This window comes from Schistocerca gregaria, chromosome 9 (genome assembly GCF_023897955.1).
Source record: "Schistocerca gregaria isolate iqSchGreg1 chromosome 9, iqSchGreg1.2, whole genome shotgun sequence".
Classification (NCBI taxonomy): Eukaryota; Metazoa; Arthropoda; class Insecta; order Orthoptera; family Acrididae; genus Schistocerca; species Schistocerca gregaria.
Window position 1 is genome coordinate 83,847,536 of NC_064928.1, and position 20,604 is coordinate 83,868,139.

At 46.0% G+C, this 20,604-nt stretch overlaps 1 protein-coding gene across 1 annotated transcript in view; it reads left to right on the plus strand.

Moving 5' to 3' along the window:
• LOC126291720 (sensory neuron membrane protein 1-like) overlaps nucleotides 1-20,604 on the plus strand; it is a 210,783-nt gene that overhangs the window by 125,178 nt on the left and 65,001 nt on the right. The window contains exons 6-7 of the mRNA XM_049985376.1: nucleotides 2,391-2,605; nucleotides 15,149-15,315. Of these exons, the coding sequence (XP_049841333.1) occupies nucleotides 2,391-2,605; nucleotides 15,149-15,315 (382 nt within the window). The remainder of the gene's footprint in view (nucleotides 1-2,390; nucleotides 2,606-15,148; nucleotides 15,316-20,604) is intronic.

Genomic DNA, 20,604 nt, shown 5'->3' on the forward strand with positions numbered 1-20,604 from the left:
CTGTCCTTGAGAGTAGTCACGAGCATTAATAGAACCCCTTGCCAGCAATGTGAAAGTCGTAGGACACATTTAGCAGTGCCAGATGTGTGGAGCGGTCTGCTGCCTCACGAACCTCTGTAACAGTTCTGAAACGAATGCCACAAAGTGGTTCCTTCATCTCAGGAATCAAGCCCCAGCGATCGACCGAATCACAAGTTCGTGACACACGAGACCGGGCTTTGTCCTACATAGTGATGGGCGCATCCTGCAGAAAGTGTCGCCGCTTCTTTCTCTAAGCCGTTCGTTTTTGAGACTCAGCCTGCAATCCACCACAGTCCCAGGACTTAAGCCCTTGTGATTTCAACTCCATTCCTAAGATGAAGGAAGCACTTCTTGGCATTCATTTCACAACTGTTACAGAGATTCGGGAAACAGACCGCTCCTCTCGAACAATCAACATAACTGGTGCTGCTAAAGCTATCGTACGAGTTCCACATCACTGACAACTGGTTATACACAATTCTGGTGACCACTCTGAAGGACAGGTTTTTTGAAACATTTATCTATATTGTGTAAGTTGTAAATAAACATTTCCCACTATTAGACTTCCAACCCTCGTATAAATGACAATGCAGAGCCACAGTCACAATTGCATAAACGGGAACTTTTTCATGCACAAAAAGTTTATAATAAGGGAAATTAAGTTTTTGTATCTCCAAAAATATTTATTAATAATTTCAATAGCATCTTCAAGATTTTATCAATAATTCATTACTTTCATAATATTTATCACATTTTTTGTAAATCTGATATTTTAAACAGACTAGCATTAATCGTGAAAGAATTATATCATGACGTTAATTGCGAAATGGTTAAGTTATGGATGGAATCGTAATTGAACTGCACTTGTATATTTTTGAAATTTGTGCATAATTTAAATTTAAATTACTTTATGATACAAATTTAGACAGTAAAAAGTAAATGATTTAATTCTCGCAATATTAATACAATATGCAAGTAAGATGAATTGTAACTAAATTTGATGTAGTGGTAATAATAGCTCTGACAATAATCACATGACTATTTATTAGTGGTTCACTAGACTGTTATTAACAGACGGATATCTTGTCGTATCTGGTTCTATCAACTGGAGACTCGCATTCCCATTTCCACGTGCACACACTTCATTTCTTCCTTTCGTCAGTAATCATTGCATGACACTATAGTCCTGGAAATAGATTAAATGGGTAAGCTAACTTCCTGTGAAACAGACAAAAGGAAATCTTCACTTTCCACCAGGAACATTTGTAAGCATATTGCTGAAATATTACTTTACTGAAAAGAATTTTCATATTAAAGTTTTTCAACTTTAATTAATTCAAATATCGTTTTTAAACAAACAAATTAAATTCTGTTGTTATGTGTTACTCAGAATTCAGGAGATTAAATCCGTGTGCCACTTTTACATATAGCCGCCACAAATCTACTAAAATTTTTTATTTCGTGCAGGTAGTTTCTAAATTACGTCATCATCCGTCAGACATTAAAATTTTAAAAATTTGTGTACAGTGTTTTCATGATTTTAAAATAATAGTAATTTTAAAATTATTAAAAGAGAACATGAAAATTAACCTTATTTCAGGTGCAAATGGTGTTATCTATATAACCCCCCATAACGCTGCTGCAGTATTTATTTTTCTACAAATCATTTCGACAGTATGTCACCATGTAGCATACTTAAAAATTTTAAAATTGTGTTCGTAACTCGTAATTTTAAAATCATTGCTATTTTAAAATTATGAAGTTGCACACACCAGTTTAAAATTATTAAGTCTGCTGTCGAAATTACTTGCAGAAAATAAGAATTTCAGCAGATTTGTGGTGGTTATGTATACAATATCATTTACAACAATTGGTCTTTGAGTATCGATAACTAAAAGAGTAATTATGAAAGAGAGTACGGAGCATTTTCCCTGACCCATGCCTCCCTTCTCCTGAAGGAAACCTCCCCTCCCCCACCCCCTCCGCCATCCCCTTATTCCAAAACGAGTAACAATGAATGATTCTACAACCACTGTTCTAGATTATTGAAGGCCTTAGCCAGGTCCAGAAAATGGCAATAATGTAAACTTTTTCTCGTTTACTTCTTTCGTCACTTATTTGCCTAGGTAAATAATGGGGAGGGTGTAGATCACCCAGCAGTTTAGCATCCTAAAACCATGGTAATCATCATCAAAAACAGGAACAGGACAAGCATCGAACCTTGTGGAACACTATCTTCAACGTGTTATTGTCACGATGCCATTTGATAGGTGTACTGTCCTCCTCCAACTTGTAGTTCGTATTCCTCTTCATTGCCTTCCAAGAAGAATATCGGGTGTGTAGTATCGCTGCTGATTTTGGTGTTTCAGAAAAATGGCACGGTGGACGCCGGGCGGCTGCGGGTGAAGCGCGGCATCCAGAACATCGACGACCTGGGCCGCGTGGTGGCCTTCAACGGCGAGCCCAAGATGTCGGCCTGGCGGGGCGACCCGTGCAACGACCTGCGCGGCACAGACTCCACCATCTTCCCGCCCTTCAGGGATCCCAAGGAGCCCATCGTCGCCTTCGGCCCAGACCTCTGTCTGTAAGGCAAACCTATAGTACCCGATAGCATCCAGAGCCTCCTCCTTTACTCTGCAAAATAGTCTGTGGAAAAGCATGATAGGACATGTGGTAAGACATCAGGGAATAGCTTTCGATGCTACTAGAGGGTAAAAAATGTAGGGCAACATAGAGACTGGAATCTACTCAAGAAGTGATCGAGGACATTGTGTGTGCTACTACGAGATGAAGAGGTTGGCACAGAACAACTTGTAGTGGGCAGCATCAAACACTCAGAAGACTCAGCCATCGCTGTTCGTCCATGGATGCAGACGGCAGTAAACATCGGAGTCTACACTGATGCTATGTTCTTTTTACCAGCAGAAGGCATCCCTTAGAGTTAAGCACGAAAATTTTTTCTGAAATTACAGTGAAATCCTGCTTACAAGAGTTGATAAATATCAACGTTGACAGTTGAAAACGTGTGCCTTATGGGCAGGGGCACTACTAATGTAGTGTGTCGACAGTAAGTTGGAACTGTGGGTCTCACGGGAAGCGTGCCAGAGATAAGTCTCTGCAGTCACGGTATGGCTCAGTATGATAGAGAGTCTGCCATATAAGCAGGAGATCCTGGGCTTGAGTGCCAGTCAGGGGACACATTTTCAACTGTCCCCATTGATATTTATCAACGCCTGTAACTAGCTACAAAGGTTGGATTTCACTGTAGTTTCATTCTTCGAGAGCTGCTGCATCACCATTGGTGTCTGTTCTTTTGGACACCATGTCTGTTCTTTCTTGTCTCTGACTTGTTGGATGCCGCCAACCACGAATGCTCTACTGTGACAATCTTTTCATCTCTGAGCAGCACTTGAAACCTACGTCCTCAATTACTTGCTGGATGTATTCCAGTCTCTGTCTCCCTCTACAGTGTTTACCCTCTACAGCTCACTCTAGTACCATGGAAGTTATTCCCTCATTTCTTAACAGATGTCCTACCATCCTGCCTCTTCTTCTTGTCCAACCAAAGCCTTACCCCTACACCACAGCTGCATAACTGCACCAAATATTAGACGAAATTTTTGACTGGTTTCAGGAATTTCCTGTGAATGGAATTGCACATAACGCTCTTAATGGAACAAAATCTAATAGTAACACAAGGAAATCGATAGGGCCGTTACTGTTTACAATACACACCGCCTGACAAAACGAAGCGAAGCCTCCAAAACGGGAAGAGGTATCGATATAAAACGTCAAGGGTTGAGGTGTTAGTGCAGTGATTTAAAAGAATTCATGGTGGTGTCTGATTGTACTATATCGTGTCTCCCTACCACTTTCGCGCAACGACGCTCTGAGCGTGTTTTTTAGGGAATTGACTAGTTTGAGCCTGGGACCTGTTGCTGGTAAGCAGACGCCAGACCACACATGACATGTAAAATTCAGAAGAGTTCAGTGAGACTAGCGATGATAAAACCAAATAGTAAATGATTTCAGCGTCAGCTCCACTGCACTCCCTGTAAAAGAATCTTAATACTAACTAAATACAGTGGAAAGGGTTCAAGGCTTTCCTATTTTTAGTTAGCTGGTAAAATAACGTCGAAAAAGCAGTTAAGTTTACCATTGGAAATTTTATTCTACTCACAAAACATCGTTTGTAAATTGCGCTATTGATAAAAGGAAATGTTTAAGTACAGGATGGTAAAAACCAACTGCGTTCAACAAATATGTGAACGAATACTCCCTGAATGGGTTTCCAAGTTCTACAATCGATCGAAGGATGACCTATGGCATATCACATCTATAATCTAGGTTTAATTTAAGTTTCACAAAAATAGAAAACTATCAAAATGGTCTACAGTGACCCTCAATTATCTTTAATTACTTATTAAACTTGTCGTAAATTACAGTGGCTGATGTGGCTTCTCAATAACTATATAAAAGAAAAATCATCGCGTTTCAGATCTTTTCTTCAAGTGGCAAATTTGAACACCTTGAGTTTTAATTAACGATCAACACTAGTATTAGGCAAAAAAGGGGTGTAACAGACTTCTGCAGTTCTGAGTGAAGCCTTATGCGCTCAAAAATGCGGCATCGCGTGCGTTCATTACCTTGTCGGTGTTTAGGCAGCGTCAGGGCGACAGCGGCCGGCGCACCAGCCATCCAGCTAGCCGTCTCGGAACTAACTCTCCTCTAACTTCTCCTTACTACAATTTACCGAAGTTAGTTTAAAAAAACTATCTGACCAATCAGGGTCTCAATGTTAACCTTAAGCTCCGCCTACAAAAATTCTGTCTATCCAATGAGAAACGTTATACTTTTCGTGGTGGGGCAATGTTTTTAAAGTTTGCAACGTAACAGAGACGCTAAAAAGTCTCACGCTAAAACCTGCAGATAGTGTGGTCCTTTTTGTGTTATCGTAAGATCTATACTGTTTTTCTGGAGAGCTCTAGCTTTTAACATGGGCTGGGCGGTGGTCCTTAACGTAACAGAGACGCGAAAAAGCCTGACGCTAAAACGTGCGGGTTGTGTAGTTGTACAGGTAGGCTGGCCCGTCTGTCCCTTATCGTAGGGCCTTCTAGCTTAACACGGTTCTGCTCTCGGATTCTGCCCTCGTTTCTCCCCTCGGAACTGCGTCTGCCTCACGGTGGGAAGGTACGACATGCATTTAGGTATTCTTGTGTTAGTCTGTGGCATTCCATTTGCCCACTCGTTACTCGTATTACTTTGGTTAATTTAATGTCACGATTTATTCGGAGCTATGTGACATACTACTGGATTTGCTTATCATGTCAGGGTTTTCATGTAAGGTGTTGGATTTTCCTGACACCTTACAAGCCCACTTATCAATATGACGTTGCAGCCCGTCTGACCTGGAATTGTGTACTGATTCGGTTGGGAAGGGTGCTATAAAGGATTTTTCTGAAGTAGGCTGGTCCAGAACTATTGAAGTGTTCCGCGATATCCCTAGTACTGGCATCGAGATGGAGTTATTGTATGAGGTAGTCGAGCACATGCTTCATTTAGGACAGATTTGAGGATCATGCTGGCCATGGGAATACCTCAGCATCAAGCAGACATTTCATAGAGCAACGTGCCATGGGTGGACGAGCAATGTCCTGTCAAAAAGATGGCGCCACGATACTGCCACTTGAGAGGTAACACACGAGGACGCAGTGCTTCCATGAACTAATGTTGTGCAGACAGAGTTCCCTCAATCACTAACAACTGTAACCTGAAACCACACCTCATGGCTTACCACGCCTCTCCAAAACATTTCAAGAATGAAAAACGCTGCCGGCCACGGTGGCGGAGCGGTTCTAGGCGCTTCAGTCCGCAACCACATGGCTGCTACGGTCGCAGGTTCGAATCCTGCCTCGGGCATGGATGTGTGTGCTGCCCTTAGTTACGTTTAAGTAGTTCTAAGTCTACGGGACTGATGACCTCAGATGTTAAGTCGCATAGTGCTCAGACCCATTTGAACCACTGGAATGAGAACTCCACCTAGGCTGCCGCCATAGTCGTCAACAATACTCATGTGCAGTAGGGCAGATCAGCAGTTCACGTTGAACGTTATGTGAAGCCATTCATCAGCGTCCATGGCTCCCATTCACAGCACGACTCGAAACGCACCCATTTGTGTTGTGGGGTCAAAGGCATCCTATGCACCAGATTGTAATTTTTTCGTTCCGCAGCTGCTACTTTCCGTCCAGTGGTGCAGTACGGCCATAATGTTTTAGGGTATATAAGGATGGTGAACAGCATCAGACGTTTAGTGGACAGTGTGAAGAACACGGAGATGGTGCATATTAGTGTCTGACAGCGTTATTCGCAATTGACATACTTTAAATGGGACTTCATCGTGGGTCTCTATTTGGACGGCTTGCCGAGTCGTTCAATATCTAAATTTTTCGGACATTTGGGTGTGACAGTGGCCAGGTGTTATATTGTATGGGAACGTGAGTTCAGGCATATCGTCTCCAAGGTTCTGGTTCACTAAGTCTAAGCACCCCAAGTGATGATGACTGCTGTACAAAGTACACTCCTGGAAATGGAAAAAAGAACACATTGACACCGGTGTGTCAGACCCACCATACTTGCTCCGGACACTGCGAGAGGGCTGTACAAGCAATGATCACACTCACGGCACAGCGGACACACCAGGAACCGCCATGTTGGCCGTCGAATGGCGCTAGCTGCGCAGCATTTGTGCACCGCCGCCGTCAGTGTCAGCCAGTTTGCCGTGGCATACGGAGCTCCATCGCTGTCTTTAACACTGGTAGCATGCCGCGACAGCGTCGACGTGAACAGTATGTGCAGTTGACGGACTATGAGCGAGGGCGTATAGTGGGCATGCGGGAGGCCGGGTGGACGTACCGCCGAATTGCTCAACACGTTGGGCGTGAGGTCTCCACAGTACATCGATGTTGTCGCCAGTGGTCGGCGGAAGGTGCACGTGCCCGTCGACCTGGGACCGGACCGCAGCGACGCACGGATGCACGCCAAGACCGTAGCATCCTACGCAGGCCGTAGGGGACCGCACCGCCACTTCCCAGCAAATTAGGGACACTGTTGCTCCTGGGGTATCGGCGAGGAGCATTCGCAACCGTCTCCATGAAGCTGGGCTACGGTCCCGCACACCGTTAGGCCGTCTTCCGCTCACGCCCCAACATCGTGCAGACCGCCTCCAGTGGTGTCGCGACAGGCGTGAATGGAGGGACGAATGGAGACGTGTCGTCTTCAGCGATGAGAGACGCTTCTGCCTTGGTGTCAATGATGGTCGTATGCGTGTTTGGCGCCGTGCAGGTGAGCGCCACAATCAGGACTGCATACGACCGAGGCACACAGGGCCAACACCCGGCATCATGGTGTGGGGAGCGATCTCCTACACTGGCTGTACACCTCTGGTGATCGTCGAGGGGACACTGAATAGTGCACGGTACATCCAAACCGTCATCGAACCCATCGTTCTACCATTTCTAAACCGGCAAGGGAACTTACTGTTCCAACAGGACAATGCACGTCCGCATGTATCCCGTGCCACCCAACGTGCTCTAGAAGGTGTAAGTCAACTACCCTGGCCGGCAAGATCTCCGGATCTGTGCCCCATTGACCATGTTTGGGACTGGATGAAGCGTCGTCTCACGCGGTCTGCACGTCCAGCACGAACGCTGGTCCAACTGAGGCGCCAGGTGGAAATGGCATGGCAAGCCGTTCCACAGGACTACATCCAGCATCTCTACGATCGTCTCCATGGGAGAATTGCAGCCTGCATTGCTGCGAAAGGTGGATATACACTGTACTAGTGCCGACATTGTGCATGCTCTGTTGCCTGTGTCTATGTGCCTGTGGTTCTGTCAGTGTGATCATGTGATGTATCTGACCCCAGGAATGTGTCAATAAAGTTTCCCCTTCCTGGGACAATGAATTCACGGTGTTCTTATTTCAATTTCCAGGAGTGTATATAATAGTTCCTTGACATCTGCGCGTCCCATCCGGGAACAAGTAATTGTTTCCCTGCAACATCATTGATTCTAGACTGTCCGTAGGGGGGCTAGAGAAATGCAGTCCTGTCCATAGGCTGCTGTTAACATCATAGCACAAACGGCCGCATTTGGAGCGATGCCATGACAGGGGAACATGGACTGCTGATGAATGGTGTCGTGTTGCCTACAGCGATGAACTGTGCGTGGGCCTTATCGTGGTTCACCGTAGTCAGCGATTATGGTGATGACCTGATTGAGGGCAAATTCTTCCAATACGAGGTCTGTTCAAAAAATTCCGGAACATTCGTAATTTCTCTCCAAAGATGTGTTGGACTGATCTGGGGCTGGCATATCTACCCACGCGTGTATTTAATGTGTAACTGCCGGAAGTTTCGTTGTTGTATGACTGATAGTTATTGTTCAGTGCTGTACTGAGTAGAAACCTGTGTGGCACAGTTGGCGTATTTCCAGATAGCAGAGTTAGAGGAGCAACGCGGCAGCATTAAGTTTTGCGTGAAACTCGAGAAAACCTTTACAGAGAAACAGAAGACGACGCATGAGCTCTCGACTAAACGAACCACAGCTCGCTGTCTATCGTTTCACTCGTTCCTCAAAACCATCCCAACCACAAAACGCAATGGACCTGATGGGATACCGTTCCATTCTACGAGGGGTGTTCAATAAGTAAAACAACATTTTTTCTGAAAACAGGTTCGTTTTATTTAGAATTCCAGTACACCATCTTACTCCCCACTCTTATGTCTACAAAACCCTTTTTGGCAACACAATCTCCATTCAATGCGACGGCCTTACGCCTCCTTCCCGGGAGGTCCTGTATGCCCGCATGGTCTACAAATCAAAGTCGGAGCATCTTGCTGCATCAGTACCATCAGCGTCGTCCACGTACTGCTTCATGTGGGGTGCATCTTTCTTTGGGCCAGACAGGTGGAACTCGGAAGATGCGAGATCCAGGCTGTAGGGTGGCTACGCTCACATACTTTGTATGTATGTGTCTAACATTCATGGTGGTGTCGGTTTGTTCTATATCGTGTCTCCCTACCACTTTCGCGCAACGACGCTCTGAGCGTGTTTTTTAGGGAATTAACTAGTTTGAACCTGGGACCTGTTGCTGGTAAGGAGACGCCAGACCACACATGACATGTAAAATTCAGAAGAGTTCAGTGAGACTAGCGATGATAAAACCGAATACTTAATGATTTCAGCGTCAGCTCCACTGCACTCCCTGTAAAAGAATCTTAATACTAACTAAATTTTGTGGAAGGGGTTCAAGGCTTTCCTATTTTTAGTTAGCTGGTAAAATAACGTCGAAAAAGCAGTTAAGTTTACCATTGGAAGTTTTATTCTACTCACAAAACATTGTTTATAAATTCCACTATTGATAAAAGAAAATGTTTTAATACAGGATGGTAAAAACCAACTGCGTTCAACAAATATGTGAACGAATATTCCCTGAATGGGTTTCCAAGTTCTACAATGGATCGAAGGATGACCTATGGCATATAACATCTATAATCTAGGTTTAAATTAAGTTTCACAAAAGAGAAAACTATCAAAATGGTCTACAGTGACCCTCAATTATCTTTAATTACTTATCTAACTTGTCGTAAATTACAGTGGCTGATGTGGTTTCTCAATAACTATATAAAAGAAAAATCATCGCGTTTCAGATTTTTACTTCAAGTGGCAAATGTGAACACCATGAGCTTTAATTGACGATCGACACTAGTATTACGCAAAAATGAGGTGTAACAACTGAGACTTCTGCAGTTCTGGGTGAAGCTTTATGCGCTGTTACGCGGCATTGCCTGCATTCATTACCTTGTCGGTGTTCTTCAGGGGGCGCCGGGCAGCACAGCTCCATTCACCTCGCTGTCTCGGAAGCAACTCTTCTCCTAACTTCTCCTTACTACCATTTACCGAAGTTGGTTTTTTAAAAAAAACTATCTGGCTGTGTTTTCATCTGACCAATCAGGGTCTCAATGTTATTCTTAAGCTCCGCCTACAAAAATTCTGTCTATCCAATTAGAAACGTTATACTTTTCGTCGTGGGGCACTGTTTTTAAAGTTTGCAACGTGACAGAGACACGAAAAAGTCTCACGCTAAAACTTACAGCTGGTGTGGTCCTTTTAGCGTTATCGTAAGATCTATACTGTTCTTCTGGAGTGCTCTATCTTTTAACATGGGCTGGCGGGTGGTCCTAACGTAACAGAGACGCGAAAAGTCTCACACTAAATCTTGCGAGTGGTGTGGCGCTTTTTGTATTATCGTAAGATATATACTGTTTCTCTGGAGGGCTCTAGCTTTTAACATGGGCTGGGGGGTGGTCTTTGACGTAACAGAGACGCGATAAAGTCTCACGCTAAAACTTGCGGATGGTGTGGTCTTAGCGGCAGGCTGGCGACGTGTGTGTCCAGTCCGTCCCTTATCGTAGGGCCTTCTAGCTTAACACGGTTCTGCTCTCGGCTTCTGTTCTCGTTTCTCCCCTCGGAACTGCGTCTGTCTCACGGTGGGATTTAGGCATTCTTGTGTTAGTCTGTAGTATTCCATTTGCTCACTCGTTACTCGTATTACTTTGGTTAATTTAATGTCACGATTTATTCGGAACTATGTGACATACTACTAGATTTGCTTATCATGTCAGGGTTTTCAACGAAGGTGTTGGATTTGCCTGACACCTTACATGTGGTTCATGGTGTGGTTTCCTGTTGTCATGTCCTAGTTCCTGAACTGCAGGCAACATATGAGTGGCCAAGTAAGTGGTCCTTACAGTCTGGATACCAGTTACTTTGGAATGAGGCTGGGCGTCTCGGACATATTCTGAGTCGTGGTCACCTTTGTGTTCAGACGGCAAAGACTACCAAATCCACCGGTTAGTCCCTCAACCGTTAGGCGTAAAACTCAATGGGACCTGGAGCAAGTAAGGCTAGCAACCTGATGCCCTGGTACTTTAAATATGATGCTGGCAACAATCAGAGCTAAATGCCTCGGACCTTTGCAGGTGACGGAGTCCCATCTCTAATTGACAAACCAGGGACTCCTAAGATACTACTCGGCAAACGAATGGTAACGAGATGGGGAGCTATGAATATCAATGGGGGCTACTCTGGGAAGAAGGTAGAGCTGGCAGAGGCTGCAAGTAAGGTGGGGTTGTACGTTTTAGCTGTTAGTACCATTCGGGTAAGGGGTGAGAAAGAAGAGGAGGTGGGAGAATACGAGGTCTAACTGTCAGGGATCAAAGCAGGAATAGCACAATGGGGTGTAGGGCTTTACAGCAGGAAAGAAATGGAACCCAGCGTAGTTGCAAACAGGTATGTAAACGAACGACTGATCTGGATGGATTTGACAGTGTCTAGCAAGAAAATTAGGATTGTGTCAGTATATTCGCATTGTGAAGGGACAGATCAAGATAAGATAGATAGTTTTTATGAGGCACTCAGTGATGTAGTTGTTACAGTAAAGGACAGAGACAGTATTCTGCTCTTGGGTGATTTTAATACCAGGATTGGAAATCGAACAGAAGGGTATGAAAAGGTTGTGGGTAAATTTGGAGAGGATGTGGAGGCCAACAGGAACGGGAAACCACTGTTGTATTTCTGTACCAGTAAGGGCTTAGTAATCACAAACTCCTTTTTTAAACATAAGAACATTCACCTGTATACTTGGGAAGGCAGGGGAACCAGATCTGTCATTGACTATATAATAACAGATCAGGAATTCAGGAAGGCTGTTAGGGACACACGTGTATTCAGGGGATTCTTTGATGACACTGATCATTATTTAATCTGCAATGAAATTGGGATTGTGAGGCAGAAAGTGCAGGAGGTCAGGGACATATGTAGGAGGATAAGAGTGGAGAAACTTCAGAATAAGGAAATCAGGCACAAGTACATAACAGTGATCTCAGGAAGGTACCAGTTAGTTGAATGTAGTCAATTACAGTAATTGTAAAAGGAATCGACAAGGTACAGGGAAACAGTACTACAAGTGGCTAAATAATGTCTTGGAACAGTAGTGTGTAAAGGTAGGATGAAGCAAATAGCTTGGTGGAATGACACAGTCAAGGCAGCCTGTAAAAGGAAAAAGAAGGCGTATCAAAAATGGCTACATACTAGAACTCAGGTAGACAGAGAAGGTGATGTTGAAGAGAGAAACAAAGCTAAACAGATCATTGCAGCATCCAAGAAGAAATCTTGGGAAGACCCTGGAAACAGGTTGGAGACTTTGGGTCAAGCTGCTGGAAAACCATTCTGGAGTGTAATTAGCAGTCTTAGAAAGGGAGGTAAGAAGGAAATAAAAAGTATTTTGGACAGTTCAGGAAAACTGCTGGTGAATCCTGTGGATGCCTTGGGCAGATGGAGGGAATATTTTGAAGAGTTGTTCAATGTACGTGAAACTACGATCAGTAACGTTTGAGATTTCGATGTACAATGCGATAGGAATGATGATGGAAACAGGATCACATTTGAGGAAGTGGAGAAAATGGTCAATAGATTGCAGTGCAATAAAGCGGCTGGGGTGGATGAAATTAAGTCGGAATGTCAGGCCTTCAAAGGCTACACAGGACAATTGAAATGGCGTGGGAGTCGGTACAGGTTCAATAGGACTGGACGAAAGCAGTAATCACACTAATCTTTAAACATGGAAACATAAAAGATTGTAACAACTACAGAGGTATCTCTTTAATCAGCCTTGTAGGTAAAATCTACTCAGGTACTGTTGAAAGGAAAGTGCGAGTATTAGCTGAGAACAAATTGGATGAAAATCAGTGTGGGGGGTCGCATTTGTCCTGCTGGAATTGCCTAAATGCGACGGAATGCACAATGGACGCGAATGGATGCAGATGATCACCGTCCTGTTTCCAGTTATCAACAGTCCAATGTCAGTGTTGACAGGACCAGGCGAGGCGTAAAGCTTTGTACCAAGCATTCATCAGGGGTACACGAGCGAGCCTTCGGCTCCAAAAGCCCATATCGGTGCTGTTTCGTTGATTGTTTCGCACGTTGACACTTGTTGATGGGCCAGAATTGAAAACTGCCGTGGTTGGTCCCGTTCGCGCATGATTTTTTCCCGGCAGAAACGGTGTCGGAGATTTGATCTTTTGCGCGATTCCTGATATTCACAGTACCCACGTGAAAGTGACGTACGCGAAAATCTCCACTTCATCTCTACCTGAGAGATGCTGCGTCCAGTCACTCATACGCTCACTATACCGACGTTCATTCACTTAAATCTTGATAACCTGCCACTGTAGCAGCAGTAGCCGATCTAGCAACTGCGCCAGACACTTGTTGTCTTATACAGTTGTTGACGACCGCAGCGCCATATTCTGCCTGTATACATATCTCTGTATTTGAATACGTATGCCTATATCACTTTCTTTGGCTGTTCTATGCAGTTCTCTTAAGCGGTAACGGCCGCCGGCTATGTCACTCGGCTGTTAGTAGCACACATGTTTTGTTGAAATCTAATTTGGTGTGTGCAATTGTAAAACTCGTGTCGCTTTTGACGTTACTTGGCAACTTTGTCGAAGTTGCATGTTCACTTTGTATCAAAGGGTATGCATTACGTCTTAAATGCCTTCTTGCTATGTGGTGATTTAGTATAGGGGCTCCATTTATACACGTGTGTGATTTTGCACGATTTTAGCATAATATATTTCTCACCAAGTGTCGCGTCCCAGCATAGTTTCGTAGTGCGATAGGAACTTTGACGACAATCTGAGGGTTGTTTGAGTGTCCACCTTTATTTGTCAGAGATGAGAGGGAGAAAGCTCTCCGAGGTAGACTGGGTGGTTATTGGTTACGGTAGTAATCTTTTAAGAATAATGGCAGCTTGGGAATGCTGAAGAGTTCACTATTTATTTAAGTAATACCTTCATTCTCTTTGATAACTTATAAAAGAGTTGCCAGTTCCTAACCCCATTGTGTATTACTTCTCAAACTCAATTTATTCTTATCAACAGGCCACTCGCCTAAGCTTGCAAGAGATAATTACTATTCTGTAAATTGTTCTTGGTAATTACGAAGCTACTTATGCTAGCTGTTCTTTGAGACAGATTGTCTATGTTCAGAGCTATTCCCCAGAATAGATAATGATTACTTATCTTGCAGTTGATGTGTGTATCTCCAGATCTGATCACCGACTTCTCACTGCGAATATTACTTATGCATACTCGTGTTGCTGCTGCCTGGTGTACTACTGCTCTTGGATCCCTCCATCGGTCCCCTCCATGGGACCCCTCCATCGGACCCCTCCATCGGACCCCTCCATCGGTCCCCTCCATCGGACTACTTCCTCTCATTTTATCTCTGGCTTATATACTGTCTAAGTTGGCGGATGACCCTCGATAATAGCCGTTCAGGATATTTCCTTTAGCTGGCTCCCCTGACATGTATATACTTTAATGTTTGATTTCTCCTAGAGGTTTCTGCTCGATGTTCCCACATACGTACACTAGAAAACTTCCATTGGCTTCAGGGCTTGTATCCCTAGGCGCAGTCTCAAATAGCGCCATCACGTGTTTAATCGATGATCTGATGGGCTACTGGATGTCCCTACTTTACGTAACATACAGAAAACTTCTGTTGTCGTCTGACTGCGGTTCAAATAATGTCTTAATGCACGTGTATTGATCTTATGCGACTTATCTCTAGTCCCTTCACAAACATCCTCCACGAGGGTTTCCCAATGCTTAAAATCTGATGCTTCTAATTTCGTGAAGTGACAGTTGTTCTCCGTTCATTTTATCTGACAAGTATTGCTTAATCAAATCGTTATTAATTTTTTTTCTTGGGACTGGACGAACTCATCTGAATGCGGGCAGAACAAGAAATGCTTAATGAATAAAAAAAGGGGTCCTGAAACACCCTGTGACTATTATTTCGCTACTAACCAGCTATTTTGAAGCCATTTTTATTGTTGTGACCACGAGACACATTAAAATAGTAAGAAAATATCGCTCAACAGTGTCCCAGTTTAAGTCGGTGGCATTCCCGTCCATTCTATAGATGAATATCTGCTTTGAACCATCGAATCCGTTTTTAGGCGTCGTCCTGCATTTATAACAGTATTTGCAATGTTGCAGGTCTCTGGGCGCGAACTGGGAGCGCAAGGCGGAGTACATGGGCGTGCCCGGCAACAGGTACACGGCCGAGCTGCCCGACATGAAGGGCAACCCGGAGCACCACTGCTACTGCCCTACCCAGCAGACCTGCCTCGAGAAGGGCACCCTGGACCTCTCGCCCTGCGCAGGTCAGTCGCCTCCAGGCGGGGAGCAACCTGTGCTCTTCCAGCCGTTTTATGACTGTTCCTTTCGTAATACCCACGAACACCTCCCCACAACTACACGAAACCTTATAAATTCCTTCTTGAACCGTCAATTTACTTTCAAAAACTTTTTTTTTTTTAAAATTTGCTTCATCTAATAACGATTCATCAAGAACATTAACACATTTAATCACACTATGTGAGCATGGAAATAGTTGCCAGTGGGTAATTCATTAAACAAATCAAATTTCTTTCAACAAATGGAAATTTTATTCCTAAAAGCCTTTTTTTTAAAAAACAGATTTAAAATTATAATCAGAAACCATCGTCTAAATATCAAGTTGCAATTTATTCAGTGGCAAAAAGAACAAATTTTTGTCTGTACGAGCCTTCGGGCTAAGAACCTTGCCCCTCCCTTTTGCCACGGCCGTAGTCACGACCGCTCACAACAACCTCTGAAAGACTCCACTGGTGCAAATCTGCAACACATCAGATTACTTTAAACTAATAATTTTAACAACTCACACAAGCGCATAAACTATGCACCCCGTAGGAGGGATGGAGATGGTACTAAACACTAACATTAAAAAATTAACTTGCCACCGAAGATGCAGCTTCATTTTTTAAAAAAAGGTCTTACGGTGGAAGGGGGTCAACTTTATATACTAAAATGATCATTTAAATAAAAACCCATGAAATGCAGTCTTACATAAAATACGCAAGCTTGGCCAAACATTCTCTACATTACACACATACCGCCTCTCAAGATGATAGGCAAGATAAAATCATATTTCAGGGATTCGGCCGTTACACTCCAAGCAATAAATTCGTTAACACCGAATCCAACAAACCTGATAGAGGCAGCTATTAACGTACGGCAGACCGACAGACAGACAGACTGACAGACACTAACTGCCTAAGAAATGCGGACGAGAGACAGAAGAGCAAGCTGGGGACGAGAGACTGACCAAGAAAACAAATAGAATTTAACAAGTAAATGAAACAACATATCACGGATCACTTAACTTCTAAAAAACTACGATGTCTCGTGAAGACCTGTTGCAAAACGCTCTCCCGAACCGTCTGCTGCTAGCCGCTTCAACGGACTCACGAAGGCGCGCCGATCACCCGTCTCACGGCGTCGCAGCTCTCGCCGGCCATACCGATGTCGTGGGTTGACTCCTGTTGCTCTCGTGTCGGCCGCGAAGCCACTACCCCTCGCTATACGGCGCGGCCAACTGGACTCACGTGGCGACCTCACATGCGCCGACTCTCAAGGCGGACAAGTCATCTCGTGTCTCAGTGCGCGACCGACCAACCGATCGATCCAACCGTCAATGACCATTGCCTGAATCAACTCGAGCAGACTGGCGGCCTAACACATACTAGAACATACTGACTGCCCCACACTGACACGGCTGACCAACTCACCGACTGGCGATTTTTTTTCCTTTATTGTATTTCAATTCCCCATCGGGGTGCGCTGGCAGCAGCATATGCGCTGCTTTTCAGCCGAAGGACATAGAACAAACAATAGAAGACATTTAAAAATAACAAAGGAGAGAACATGGTGAACATAGATATAAAAAAGGGGGAACATCATGGAAGGCAGTAGACAAAAAACGGGCCTACTAAAATGGAGATAAAAAAATGTTTAAAAGTAGCACACACAAAAAGCCACACACTGTGACGATTAAAAGAACACAAGGTAAGTATGTCTGGAGCATAAAAGTATCGACAGGTGGCATAGCATATAACATAACACTGATGGCGAACCTCAAGGCAGTACACAATTAGAATCACAGCTCTTGAAGCACAGGAGAAACAGCACTAAACACAACACTGATGTGGCACACACTGACGATGATCAAAACAGAGGATCTACCAGGCGCTGAGAGATGGGGGAAGAGATGGGGGAGATGAGCGGGGAGGCGCGCTGAAGAGGGCCAGGTAAAGAGGGAGGTGGGAAGGAAAGAGGCAAGTATGGGGTGCAGGGTCTTAGGGAAGGGGGGGGAGGAGGAAAATCCGATCTGGGGGATGGAGGAAAGAGGAAAAAGGGGGCCCTAGGGAGGGGGGGGGGGGAACAAGGCCAGGTTATAGTTGGAAGGAAGGGTAGATGTCACGGCGAAGTTCGTCTTCCGAGAGGGGGAGTCGTTGGAAATTGCCCTGATGAAGGAGACGGAGGGTGTGGAGGTGGAGAGAGGGAGGTATACAGCGATAGAGGCGTGGCAATGGGAGGGGGGTGGAGAGGAAGGAGGAAACCAGAGGGTGAGGGGGATCAAGCCTGCAGACAATGTAAAGGATGCGGAGATGTTGGAAGAACAGGAGGAGGTGGGGGAAGGGGATCAGTTCATACAGGAGCTATGTGGGGGAAGGAAAGTGGATATTGAAGGCAAAGCGGAGCGCATGGCATTCGAGGATTTGGAGGGTCTTGTAAAAGCGGGTGGGGATGGAGATCCAGGCAACGCTGGCATAACAGAGGATAGGACGGATGAGGGATTTGTAGGTGTGGAGGATGGTAGAAGGATGCAATCCCCATGTCCGGCCAGACAGGAGTTTCAGAAGGCGGAGGCAGGAATGGGCTTTCTGCTGGATGGTCTGGAGATGAGGGGTCCCGGTGAGGTGTCGGTCGAGGGTGAGGCCAAGGTATTTCAGGGTGAGGGTGAGCTGGATGGGACGACCATAAAGGGTGAGGTAGAAATCATGGAGGTGAAAGGAGCGAGTGGTGCGGCCTATGATGATTGCCTGGGTTTTGGAGAGGTTGAGATGGAACCACTGGTTACACCAAGTGGTGAACTGGTTAAGATGGGTTTGGAGGGTAGGTTGAGACCGTTGAAGGGTAGGATAGAGAGCCAGGAAGGCTGTGTCATCAGCATACTGGAGAAGGTGGACTGGTGGGTGTGGCTTGGGCATATCAGCTGTATACAAGAGATAAAGGAGAGGGGAGAGGACAGAACCCTGGGGGACGCCAGCTGTTGGATAAAAGATATGGGAGTTGGTGTTGTGGAGGGTGATATAGGAAGGACGGTGAGAAAGGAACGAAGCGACCAGATGGACAAAATTGATAGGCAGGGCTTAGGTTTGGAGTTTAAAGAGGACACCGGGATGCCATACACGGTCATAGGAGGTCAAGGGAAACAAAAATGGCGGAGTGGCGTGACTTGAGCTGGAGGGACAGAAGGTGAACAAGGTTGAGGAGTTGGTCTTCAGCAGAGAAGGAGGGTCGAAAGCCACACTGGGTAAGGTGGAGGAGGCGGTGTTGAGCAAGGTGCTGATGGATACGGTGGGAGAGGATGGATTCAAAGACCTTACTGAAGACGGAGGTGAGGCTGATGGGATGAAAGGAAGAGGCAGCAGAAGAGGGTTTGGTGGCTTTGAGGAATAAGAGGATGCGGGAGGTCTTCCACAGGTCAGGGTAGAAGCCAGTAGAGAGGATGACACTATAGAGATGGGCGAGGACAGTCAGAAAGGAATCGGGGCTTTCTCGAAGTGACGGTAGGTGACAGTCGTGACCAGGGGCCGTGTTGCATTTGGACCGAAGGGTAAGTTTAATGTCTTGTGCTGTGATGGGAGTGTTTATGTCGGAGGGGGGCAACCGCCCCAAGTACTGGAGACTAGGAGCAAGTGGAGCGACCGAGGTATCGGCACGTTCCATGACGGTGGGGAAAAGAGAATAATCAAAGTGGGGATCATCGGGGATGGAGAAGACCTCGGAAAGGTGGGAAGTGAAGTGGTTGGCCTTACTGAGGTTGTCAGGAAGGGTGCGATCGTTATGGAGAACGGGGTAGTGGGGAGTGGAAAGGGAACCAGTAAGGCGATGGAAGGCCGACCAGTACTTGGAGGAGTTGATAGGGAGGGTTAGTCGTGTGCAGGTCTGCCGCCAGTCTCGGCGTTTCGTTGCTGTAATAAGGTTCCGTGCATGTCGCTGTAGTTGCGGGTGGTGTTGGAGTGTATCCCTGTCACGGGTGCACAGGAAGGATCGATAGAGGCGGCGGGATTCATGGAGGAGGAGGACAGCCCGCGGTGGGAGAGTGGGATGGTGTGGGTGGATGGTTTTAGTAGGAGCATGGGCCTCCACGGCGTCAGTAATTACCTTCTGAAGGAAGGACAAGGCGTGGATGATGTCGTCAGAATGGCGATAGGTAAGAGGGTGGCTTTTGACCTGAGTGGAGATGGAGTCCCGGTAGGCATCCCAGTTGGCATGGCGATGGTCATGGACGACTTTGGGAGGGGGTGCAGGGTGCGGAGCCAGAACGGGGTGGTGAGCAGACGTCATGGTGAGAAGGACAGGGAGGTGATCGCTACCTGTGGGGTCAAGGATAGCGACAGCATGCCCAAGGAGGTTGGCGGAGACAATGACATCGGGGGTGGTGTCACTTTCGGGTCGGGTGTGCTGGGGAAAGGGGAACAAGGTCACTTTGGATTGTGGAGGGGAACTGATGCCACCGCCGAAGGGCAGCAGGAGTGTGACAATCACATAGGTAGAGAAGGTGTGGTCAATGTGTGAAATGAAGTCATAAGGAAGAGGAGCAGTGGAGCAGACATAGATGGTGGCACAGGTAATGGTGAGGGAGGGGAAGAAGACGCTAAGGATAAGGTGTCCAGTGGGGTCATTGAGGAGAGGTTGTGGCCGGACGGAGATAAGCTTAAGGTGGCCAATCGCGACTGCACCCTGCACACGAGGACCAGGAGCGTCAGTGCGGTGGAGGATATAGCGAGAGGAGAGGATAGAATGGTGGGGCTGGAGAAAGGTTTCGTTCAAGAGGAAGGCTCTCGACCTGATGGTGGGAGAGGGTGTGCATGAGGAGGTATTTGTTGGAGCGGAAGGAGTGAATGTTCTGGAAGAGGATGCGATGTTCCGCGCCATAGCGGGAATGATGAGGGGAAGAGAGGGAAGGGAAGAGACTTAAACTAGGGTGTCGAGGTGGGTGAAAAGTGGGCTCGGTTGTGGGAGCAAGTGGCGAAGGTGTTCAGGTGGAAAACGGAGCGAGCGACAAGGGAGATTTGTTGGAAGGTGTGGGGGCGCTGCAAAGGATGAATGTTTTGGAGTACAACGGTAAGGAACTGGATGATGCCCTCTGCCGTGGGGGGTGGACAGAGGGAATTGTTGGGACGAACAGGGGGATCGACGGGACGAACTGGGACTGTAAGCTCAGTGGGAGTAGGTGGAATGGGGCCATTGCAGGTATTACAGGAAGGAGGAACAGCGAGGTTGGGGCAGTTCTTAAGAAAGTGGGAGGCCTTGCAATGGGGACAGGTGAGGGGGGGGGGGTT